This window comes from Lolium perenne, chromosome 5 (genome assembly GCF_019359855.2).
Source record: "Lolium perenne isolate Kyuss_39 chromosome 5, Kyuss_2.0, whole genome shotgun sequence".
NCBI lineage: Eukaryota > Viridiplantae > Streptophyta > Magnoliopsida > Poales > Poaceae > Lolium > Lolium perenne.
The window spans coordinates 209,689,639-209,701,195 of NC_067248.2; the positions used below are offsets into that span (position 1 = coordinate 209,689,639).

The following is an 11,557-nucleotide window of genomic DNA, read 5'->3' on the forward strand; positions in this document are numbered from 1 at the left end:
AAGAACATAGAGATGAACTTGTCAGCAGCATTGAGACGAACTTGTTAATTCCAAGATCAAGAGAGTCATCAAGACCATATAGAGATGAAATCATCAAGGAGTGGTGGAAGTGAAATGATCAACAAGGTCATTAGTTCTGTTTATTTTCTTGCTACCAACCAAGGGCAAAACCTTCAGATGATGGCCGCAGACTATTAACTATTTTCCCTATCTTCTGGCAAGCTCAAGTGAGCAAAATGCCATAAACTTGCAGGGACTGAAGTGTCCAGAAAGACTAACCATACAAGAAACAATATTGTTGCGCCCAGAAGCTCCCAGCCCAAGTTAAGCAGTGCTAGTCTGCCCCGTCAACGTACACATGCCACTTCCAGGTACACAGTAACACTTTTTTTAGATGCACAGCAACACATATGTTTGCAAAGGATGGTAAATCTTCGAACACAATAATGACAATGATAACAGAAGGTGACCTTATCACAAGGTACTATACCGATTGCCCAAAAACAGAACCAGTGCGAATAAACTACAAATATAAGACTGGACAGATACTCATATTTCGTCCAATGAAATCACTATCCTGCTCAATCTTCAATATACAGTGCTTCATGCCTTTGATATATTTCCATCTCATTTGTAAAAGTTTCCAGCTCAATCTTCAATGGGCAGTGCTTCATGCCTGTGACATCTTTCTGTCTTCTCATTTGCAAAAGTTTCCACATACATGGCCATCCAACTGTTCCACCATCCTTGATGTACATTCATCATTTGCTGCAGGCATTCATAAGCTGTGAGAATTTCAGTGGAAGGATGAAAGAATGATTTGGAGCTTCTGGCCTAACTGTCACAGTGCACATGTACTATACAGCTGCAGTACATATCTCCAAGCAAATGAAGAATCGAGTTTGCAGTACCTAGCATCCAATTCACCAGTATCCACTCTTTCATATACAATATGAGTATCTTGGTATAGTGGTATAGTTAACTTGAGATTGCAATGAGTAGATGATGGCATGTTCCACCTCTACTTCATGAGATACTATGTCAATTCCATGACTGGGAAGGGGAAAATAACAGAACTTGTTTCACCAGTATTATTAATTGAGATGTTCCAGCTGAAACATCATACAATTGGTAGCACCGTAGCAGACCATGTTGGCGATAACTGATAACAGGAGACCAGGCCATTTAGGGATAGCTTGAGTTGGCAGCTTCTCATAGTGCATGAATATGCGCATAAGATTTTCCTAGGACATATGGAAAGAAGAGATGAAAGAATCTATCTACAAACAATCTGCCTAGAATCTACAAACAATGAATATGCACATAAGATTTTCTGAAAAGTTATTTCTACTCGCTAAGTAATTTAGGGGTATGTTACCTCATATAAGCTCCAACTGATGGACTAATCCAGTAATCCTTCAGATCTCGTTGAACAGGAGTGGCGACATAGCACGCACTCCGCGTCGCGTCACTTTTTTTGAGCAACAAGTTTAGAAGCCGAAAGACAAATCATGTTGTTCAGGTATTGTTCACCATTTTAATTAGAAAAGCAGTCTCTGTTGCTAATTCCTTGGTTTCCAGATACTTGCTTTCTTCGACAACATCTGTTGTCAAGTTGAGAATTACAGGCCTCTCTGGATCATATTGAGTAAGTTCACGGACTTTTGCAACCCATTTAGCTGCTTCCCATACACCAAACCTACCATTATCAAATGCAACAATTGGTTTTGTCAAATACAGTAACTAGAAGATCAGTGCAGAATATTCTAATGCTCATAATTTACTGCATATGCAAATAACCTGTACATCCAAAGGTGTGAGGATTGCAGAGTATAATGCTTGAAAGTAAGTAATGAGGACTAGCAAGTTTGGCCATGTACGCTGCAGATACCAATGGTCCAGGCAGAAGGGATAATAACTCCATACTAAGGTAATGCATACCTTGTATTAAATGATGATGTCACAAACACAGCTGGGTAAGGAACATCCTTCTGGATATTATCATAAGGAGAATACTTTTTTATTGCGAGGAACTCTTCATGGTCCACAGGAAACCCAAATTCTTCATAATCAATGGCTGTGAGAGGTAGAATTGGATGGAGAAGAGTGTTGCAAACATCCAAGAAAGGGACCTGGAGGACAAAATGGAAGCTGCAGTCATGAACCATCAGGAGGAATAAAAATACACGTGGTACTAATAGCACATCTTGGAGATCACCAAGAATCGATGACCAATATGGCCATTTCAAGCTCAGCAAAATTTAAGAACAATAATTTGCACACATGCGATCCATTAAGCAAAACAGCCATTAGTTGCTTTAATCTGTCGCACTGTAGAGACAGAAGAACAGTAATAAAAAGAATTACAAGAAATTCACTAGGTTATTCTGCATGCAAGTTTGAAATATGTGCACCACTTGATATCTGATTGGCAGATCTTCTTTAGCTTTAGCATATTATCAAACTCATAAAACCTCTAGACACCTTTGCTATTTGAGTTCAACGGGACTGTCATGTAATAAAATACAATGATTTTAAGGGACATGGAGTGAGATACTGATTGCTACACAAAAATCATGTATACCTTTAAAACAGCAGCACGAAACAAATCTGGACGAGTATTAATTGCCGAAGCCACCAGAAGTCCACCAGCACTGTATCCCCATCCAGCAAGCTTATTTTCTTGTATGATACCTTTCTCAAGAAGAAATTCACCGCAAGAGACAAAATCATATATAGAGTTCATCTTTTTGGTACGCGCACCATCTTGGTGCCACTCCTTGCCATAGCCTCCACCACCCCTGAAACAAAAAAATTTTAACTCAAAAAGCAAAAGCGGGCAAGCCTTTGAATATGGCATAAGCTCCGTGAACCAAAATCATTCAAGCTCATTTGACATCCATTTCTCATTGCAATTTTCATTAGTCGGACAGCAAAAGTCAATATGAACCTGGAGGATTTACTCCATGTGTTATCTTTTCAGAAAAAACTCGTTCGTTTGTTTCAGGCAAGGACGGCTAATTTAGAACACGCTATACATACCTAACATCAGCATATGCAATCACCCAACCACGATCCAGTAGGCTCTTTAACTCACTACGCCAACGTTTATCCAGAATCTCACCATAGGCACCATGCCCATGAAGCAATCCTGGATTCCCCTCTTGCTTGTGCTTTCGTGAATATACCAAGGTAAGTGGAACCAAAACTCCGTCCTTCGATGGAACATCATAGTACTCGCAAGCATAGTACTCAGAGAGCTCATTCCAGTCACAATCTCCCAAATCTTGACTTGACAAATCAGCTCCATCTGAAGATAGCTTGCCCATACTAGAAGCAAAAGCATTCCCATACAGTACCTTTGTTCTCTCATGAAGCATGTTTTGTTGTTGCACTATTTGCCACTTTCCATTCAGTAAGTTGTAATCAACAACTGCATCTGGCATCTAAGTTGAAAGATTATAAAGTTACTGCTAAGAAATAAAATGCAGTAACAAATACGAATTTAATCTAATCCGTCGTAATTCCCTTCGGTGATGGAAAAAATAAGATCCACCAACATAGTTGACACAGATGTAACTTTAGTGCAGAAAGAAGCAACTGCGGTAACAATTTAATAGTTGGTTGCATGAAAGATAATAAGGATAATAAAGCAGACGATTTGAAATTAGTGGTAGATATAGAACAGATTGCTGCTTAACTACCATGAAATGGATATTAAAAAAAGGTCCAGTCAATAAAATAATGTTGAAGTTTTTGATCTGTTTATATTGATACCAAACATCATGTATAAATTTCTCTTTCCATATAGGCAGTTAGGTAACAATTGCAGAAGTCAACGGTATCTACAAGACCAAATCAATATCAATAGATCCACCATAGAATAATATTTCATAATATATTTATTTAATATTGTAGATGTTTATATTATTGTCTGTAAAATTGGTAAAAATTTAAAGACGTTGACTTTTGACTAAAAGTATACTTGCTTTTTGGAACGGAGGTAGTAAGAAAATATAATCAAGATACAAAACCATAGTCAAACCTTTAGATATCAGAACAGAAAAACAAGAAATCATTACAAAATGTCCTAAAGAGCAACTATACATGCAGATTATCACAAGAGACACTAAGCATCTAGCAGCACTTTGCCACCCTATAAAGGCAATAAGGCATAGCACTGAACTACGAATAGGAAAACACAATATGTTGTAAAGCACACCAAGAAATGATTTAAATTACAAAGTAAATAAATATTGTGTATTGTTGGGAGCAGGTAACATCATTCATCTATTGTGCTACTTCATAACTGAAGACTGGAAGGCACCTTCCGTGACAACTGACAACAGAGCCCTGGTATATCTAGGGCCAATACATACTTTGATGTAAATAATTTCTCTTTGAGAAATAGCCAACTCGTACATTTTGTACAGTATTGCATGAACTATGAAGTGATGAAGACCAGTTATCTCAACTAAACAATGGTATGTCACAAGTCTGTACTTGCATAGATAAGAAAATCGGCGTCATTGCGCAAAAGTAGAAAAAACAGTACAGATAATCAATTCTACACTGGTGTGCAAAGAAAAACCAAAAAGTAACTATCTGGTTGTGGATGGTACAGAAGGATGAAAGAATGAGCTAAGCCAGACAGCAGAAACAGATACACATACCACGGGTGATGATATTGTGAAACGCATTGTTGAGGAATAATAGTCATAATTTGGCCCAGATAAAATCTGACACACATGACTGGGAAGAGGCAATTCAGATGGGTGAAAATCTGATAAATGGGCAGGTACCTGAGAAGCAAAATGAATAGGCATATGCAAGTTATAATTCCATAACGGCACTTATTTTCGTACAATTATGGTTGCAGCGTATGAATAGAAGACAACAAGAAGTTTTGTTAAGAAATATGATTGCAGCGCAGTTTCAGATATTCAATAGGCCATATAACCACAGACTCAGTAAATTTAGTTAGCAACATAGATTTGCAATGTTTGCACTCAACAACAGAGTAACAGGCAGTGTGGGGACCATCACGAAGCAAAGAAATAAGTTGTATAATTTCTCAGATTAGACTCTTGTAGATAAGATCATAAGAAAGGAGAATTAACTTACATGAATATTTTCAGGTAGAGGCAGATTAACTGAACAAAGACTGAGTTTCCTGCCTTGTTTCAAAATCAGCACCATATGAGTACTACAGAAGTCAACATCTTCAAGAATAATACCTGGTTCCTCAAGGAAAACATTCTGATTCGAACATCAAAAGTTGGGTCAAATAGATAGCACAAAGACGCTACAATCTGAATTAATTCAGAGCAGAACTTTTTTCATAACAGCAGTTGCATCGAAGTACTAGTAACCGTACTTTACATGGATAATGCTTACGATGCATTTGCCAAAGAAGTATGAAAAAATCAACTGCGATTTTCAAAGTACTCATTGCGTTTTTATGAAGAGAATGTGTGCATATCTAGAGAAAAAGTGCATGCAGATGACTTTGATATGACATACTCCCTCCGTTCTGATTTAGTCTACATTCTAGAAAAAATGAGACAAATTAGTAGTGCATTTATTAGTACTACTTAGATATTCGAGCAACCAATCCAAGCTACATTGAAAATAACAACATCCAATAAAGAGAGTACAAACCACCTCGTTTGCAGTGTTGTTGTTGACTAAAAGCTAGAATGTAGAGTATTTCAGAACAAATTTTGGGGCTAGAATGTAGACTATTTCAGAACGGAGGGAGTAGTAGATAGTAACACGGACCTTCCAACTCTTTGGCCCAGGAGATTCCACATCAGACTGCATTAGGTAATGTGAATTAACACGAACACCTTCTCTTGAGGCATCTGTAAATAAATACAGGCGTCCATGATGATGTTCCACAATGCAGTGAACTTGGGATTCACCTTCCCATACAAGTTTCATTCTGGACAAGGGATCAGAACCCTTTATTAAATATACCTGAAAAGGAATAACCATGCATGAGCAGTGAAAAAAAAAGGAGCAACTAGGAACAGTACAGATACGGAGTACGAAAAGAAGAACCTTTGAGTGTGTGTCTGAAAAGACATTTAACGTTATATACCGAAAATCCTTGGTATGTCTGATATTCAAATAAATATTCTCACCAGGTTCTTCCAGTATGAGAATATCATCCTTGCTAGATCCAATAATGCTGCAATACAGCCTAACGAAACAAAAAAAAAACTTAAGTTGCAGTGCACTACAGCAGAGCATAGAAGAATAGACGTAATAAAAATAAATCCACCAACCGATATGGTCTTCTGTCCTCGTTTGTAACAACATAAACCAGTGCTTTCCCATCCATAGCCCATGAAATATTTGAGACCCGGTCGGCACGAGGTTTATCACAAAGTGTGCCTGTCACCATATCCCTGACCAATAAAGTGAAGGAGTCCTTATCTTTGTCATACATGGTGTATGCAATATAGCGGTGATCTGGAGAAACTTCAGACAGCTCCTCATACGAGTATCCTGCATACCAAGGATAGCTATAGCTTTCATAATCTGTATAACTGTCAGAAAAACTAACTTCGAAGACCCACGTCAGTACTCAAAAGCTGTAGCAATTACCTACATCCAATGATGTAGTATTGCGCATCTGTACCCCCTAGTGCACAGTGTGCCAATAACATAAAGTATCCCCAAACAGGCGGACAGGAAAAATGGAAGTGTGTGTGGATGCACCAAATTATGTTCACTAGCCTCTAATTGTGATACTTGGTAAATGTTACTTCTGGTAACTAATAGATACCGAGATCAATACAGCAAGATCATTTCATCAAAATATAAACAAAAATCAAAACATCGTGATTGAGAAGATGATAATTGATGACACATCAACAATGAAAACAGTAGATAGCACTAAGTAGCAAGCCCAAACTTCTGGTAACTTGTAAGGCCTCTAATGTAACACGCTGTAGATGGTGAAAAAGGTAACAAGAGTAGCAAGTGCAACGAATGGTTTTCATATTCAACAAATGACTATTGTTTATGAAATTAAATCTGAAGAACTCAAGCTCTCGAGGCTGAACTGGAATAGTAGAAATGCGAGAATCGATTTCGGTGGTTACCTCCGAATCGCTCGGCCTCCTTGTTGTAATCCACAAGTTTCTGCTCGATGCGCTTCCCCGCGGTGAAGTCGAACCCGGCGGAGGGGTCGCTGTATGAGACGAACTCCCCGTGTAGGGCCGCGGAGCGGCGGCAGAGGACGGGGTACTGCTTGCCCTCGTCGGCGCGGCGGTAGTAGAGCCAGGGGCCCCAGCGCGCGGGCGTGGTGCAGGCCTCGGAGGCGAGGCGGGAGGCCATCTCGAGCTGGAGCTTGCGGGCGAGCCGGTCGGCGCCCGCGGCGGCGAGGCAGGCCTCGGCGTACCTCTCCTCGGCCTCCATGTGCACGTCCATGTGGCGCATGGCGGCGGCGTCGGCCAGCGACCCCATCCACGCGTAGCTGTCGTGCCACGTCTCGCCGTGGATGGTGGCGGGCTCGGGTTTCTGCGGCGGGCGCGGCGGGTTGGGAGGTGGGGGTAGGGGTGGGGTGGTGGTGGGCTTGGTGCGGCGGTGCATGTGGCGGCGGAGGAGGAGGCGCGGCAGGAGGCCTAGGTGGCGGCGCATGGTCGCGGCGGCCGGTGTCGCCGGCGGTGGCGGAGGCTGGAGAGGGTTTAGTGGGGTTTTGGTTCGCCGGATTTGGGGGAGGGGAATGATTTGGGGGATCGAAATGGGCTTCCGTGGTTATTTTTGGCTTTGGGCTGGTAAAGAAGAAATATGAATTCACCAGCAGGCCGTCTGGGCAAGGGTACATGGCCGAGTGCCCGACAGGTGTTTGCGACTTGTCGGCCCGCCAACAATGTCAGGGCATGTCCAACAGGGCAACGCATATCGGACGGCCGAAGTGATCACGCGCGTTTATTTCCAACGGTTCATGGACGCGCGTCTATTTCCATCGGTTCATGGACGCACGTCCATTTGCACTTGCGGTGCTCCCAGCTGGCCGATGTATTTGTTTCGCGGACACGAATTTAGATTTTCAAACAGCAAAATAAACATGTTCAAGTACTCAATTATTACATCCAAATATTTCGAAGTATGCATGAAAATGAGGTGATAATGACGAATACAAATGTCTTCATGGCCATCCAATGTCCACTGATGTTTAACTAAATTCTTTTGTAGGCGTTTGGCATGTTGTCGTCTCTAACTTCGACATTGATATGCATATACTGCTACCAGGTTGATGTCCCAGGGATTGGCGCAACTAGCTCACACTGGAAATCTCATATGTGCTCATTGCGGCTCGTTCGTCCGCAACGATCATGTTGTGCATGATCACTCAAGAGGTTATCACCTCATGTATGGTCCTCAGCGACTATGTTCTTGCCGGGTGATTGATAATTGCCCACCAAGCTTGGAGCACATCAAATCCCCGCTCCACATCTTTCCTGGTAGCTCTTGCATCGTGGCAAACCTCTTCGTTTTTTCATGTTTGGATTACGGACAATCTTCACTATTGTGGCCTAGTCAGGGTAGATACCATCAGAAAGATAATATGGCTTGTCATATTTATTTCCATTGATCTCGTAACTCACCAGAGGAGCTTTGCCTTGCATAAGTCGGTTGAACATCAGAGAGCGGTGCAACACATTGTTGGAACCAGCCATGTCAAAGAATGAATGCCAAATTCATAAATCTTGCGATATCACTGCTTCAAGAATGACAGTGCATCCCTCTGCATGGCTGTTGTACTGACCCTGACATCCAAATGGACAGTTCTTCCACTCTAAGTGCATGCATGCAGTTTACGATGTTAATCATGTCTGTCGTTGCCTATTCGACGGTACCTCGGAGGAGGGATCCACACGAGGGGGAGAAGAAGTAGGGGCCATAGGGCGGAGAGCACACGGGGCGGTGGTACGCGATTTACCCAGCTTCGAAACACCTGCTCGAGGACAGGGCCTACTGCTGCTTGTCTGGAATTATCTGGGCGCTTTCGCGTTGTTACAATGAGTTGTTGTTCTGCCCCTAGGGCTCCCAGGATCCGGCTTATAAAGACGCACGGATCTAGGGTTTACACGGAGAGTCCTAGCCGGAATACAAGTCGCCTAACTACGGTACAAAGTCTTGCCGTGTACGTCAAGGATTCGCCTTTCCTCTTAGTACGTACTGGATCCGGATACTTTATGGGCCTTCACGGATCCGGCCTTCTTCGTAGGTCGGTTGGGATCCGGCTTCCTGTTCCTGGGCTGGACTTCATCCTTCAGGATCAACAGCAACTGGGCCGCCCGACGGGCCACATGCCACGTCACCTACTATGGGCCACCCGGGCTTGCCGGATCTAGGCCATGCCGTTGATATACCCATAAAGTATACCCACAACAGTAGCCCCCGAAGTTCTCCGAGATTCATCATTCCTCCGACTCCTTTCGGCTCGGATCCGAAGAGAATCTTGAAGAGCTTCAAAACTTCACTTGTTTCCGGCTTCAACGATCCGGAAATCTTCCTTTCTTCTAACTAGGTAATGCAACGGAAATTTCACCTTTCCCGCGCACAATTTCCTCTTTTCCCGCGCTAAATTTTCGGAGATCCGAATCTTTATCCGGAAATTTCGGGAGTGCACAGTTAAATCACCTCCACGTTGATTTACCGCTTGTTGACCTAAGACACGTGTCGATCATCCAACGGCACGACCGTTCCGTTCCCACCGTCAGATCCGGATCACGAATCTCCGCGCGAGGCCTATAAATATCCCTCGATGCGGTAACTTCTCATTCTTCACCTCATCCTTACCGCTTCTTCTTCCTCCTCGCGCCGCGCCGCCCGTTGAATCTGAAGTCCGGCGATCTTCCGATCAGTGAGCTCCGTGCGCCGCCGTTCCAATGCTCCTTCCGCACTGAAATCACCACGGTTGATAGGGATTTCTCCCACACCGCCGTTTCGTGGTCAAAGAGCGAAGTTTGCTGCAACTTCGGCGTCCTTCCTCCACCGGAGCTTCGCCGGACCGCCGCGCCATTAACGGTACGTCCACTGGCCTCGTAGAAGAAAAAGTAGAGTAGAGTAGATTCCGGTTACTCAAACTAGCTTGCATGGTGATGTCTACGCCCCCTCCTTTTCCTGTAGACAGTTTTGGGCCTCCAAGAGCAGAGGTTTGTAGAACAGCAGCAAGTTTCCCTTAAGTGGATCACCCAAGGTTTATCGAACTCAGGGAGGAAGAGGTCAAAGATATCCCTCTCAAGCAACCCTGCAACCACAAAGTAAGAAGTCTCTTGTGTCCCCAACACACCTAATAGGTGCACTAGTTCGGCGAAGAGATAGTGAAATACAGGTGGTATGAATAAGTATAAGCAGTAGCAACGGCACCAGAAAAGTGCTTGCTAGCGTGTAGTTGATGGTGGTAATATTGCGGACAGTACAGATGCAGTAGAACAGTAAACAAGCAGCGATAGCAGTATTTGGGAACAAGGCCTAGGGATCATACTTTCACTAGTGGACACTCTCAACATTGATCACATAACAGAATAAATAGATAGATGCTAGACTCTACACCCTCTTGTTGGATGATGAACACCACTAACTATGTAGGATTACACGAACCCTCAATGCCGGAGTTAACAAGCTCCACAATATTCGATGTTCATATTTAAATAACCTTAGAGTGCACAACAGATCAACATAACCAAACCAAGTACTAACATAGCATGCACACTGTCACCTTCACACTACGAAAGGAGGCATAGATCACATCAATACCATCATAGCAATAGTTAACTTCATAATCTACAAGAGATCACAATCATAGCCTACGCCAAGTACTACACGATGTACACACTGTCACCATTACACCGTGCAGGAGGAATAAACTACTTTAATAACATCACTAGAGTAGCACACAGATATATTGTGATACAAAACACATTGCAATCATAAAGAGATATAAATAAGCACTTCACTATGCCATTCATAACAGTGAATAAGTATTCTGTGAAATATAGCCTAAGAGACCCACACGGTGCACACACTGTCACCTTTACACACGTGGGACAAGGAGTCTCCGGAGATCACATAAGTAAAATCCACTTGACTAGCACAATGACATCTAGATTACAAGCATCATCATATGAATCTCAATCATGTAAGGCAGCTCATGAGATTATTGTATTGAAGTACATAGGAGAGAGATTAACCACATAGCTACCGGTACAGCCCTTAGCCTCGATGAAGAACTACTCCCTCCTCATGGGAGACAGCAGCGTTGATGAAGATGGCGGTGGTGTCGATGGAGAAGCCTTCCGGGGGCACTTCCCCGTCCCGGCGGCGTGCCGGAACAGAGACTCCTGTCCCCCAGATCTTGGCTTCGCGATGGCGGCGGCTCTGGAAGGTTTTTGCGGGTTTCGTCGATCGTGATAGGGTTTTCGCGACGGAGGCTTTAAGTAGGCGGAAGGGCAAGGTCGGTGGAGTCCTGGTGGGACCACACACTAAGGCGGCGCGCCCTACCCCCTGGCCGCGCCGGCCACAAGTGTGGGCCCAC

At 43.2% G+C, this 11,557-nt stretch overlaps 1 protein-coding gene across 3 annotated transcripts; it reads right to left on the reverse strand.

Moving 5' to 3' along the window:
- Positions 1-372: 372 nt before the first annotated feature.
- On the reverse strand, positions 373-7,672 carry LOC127301806 (uncharacterized). Of its 3 annotated transcripts, XM_051332082.2 has the most exons (12): positions 7,113-7,672; positions 6,291-6,513; positions 6,064-6,205; positions 5,782-5,979; positions 5,125-5,259; positions 4,674-4,802; positions 3,043-3,446; positions 2,585-2,801; positions 1,942-2,132; positions 1,379-1,699; positions 912-1,244; positions 373-768 (listed from the first exon to the last, which is right to left on the reverse strand). In XM_051332082.2, exons 1-10 carry the CDS (start codon positions 7,648-7,650, stop codon positions 1,519-1,521), a joined length of 2,358 nt encoding a protein of 785 aa, XP_051188042.1. In that variant the 5' UTR covers positions 7,651-7,672; the 3' UTR covers positions 373-768; positions 912-1,244; positions 1,379-1,518. The 3 variants fall into 3 exon arrangements, with proteins under 3 accessions (XP_051188042.1, XP_051188043.1, XP_051188041.1); XM_051332083.2 differs by lacking the exon at positions 912-1,244; XM_051332081.2 differs by having other exon boundaries at positions 373-1,244.
- Between the last annotated feature and the right edge of the window lie 3,885 nt (positions 7,673-11,557).

What these genes read in the sequence shown, in the direction of transcription:
- LOC127301806 (XM_051332083.2), bottom strand. Translation starts at nt 7,650, where the DNA reads ATGCGCCGCCACCTAGGCCTCCTGCCGCGCCTCCTCCTCCGCCGCCAC. An exon ending in CTGGGCCAAAGAGTTGGAAG is followed by an intron (nt 5,260 to 5,781) that starts GTCCGTGTTACT and finishes TGTTCGAATCAG; the next exon opens with AATGTTTTCCTTGAGGAACC. An exon ending in ACATCATCATTTAATACAAG is followed by an intron (nt 1,700 to 1,941) that starts GTATGCATTACC and finishes TGATAATGGTAG; the next exon opens with GTTTGGTGTATGGGAAGCAG.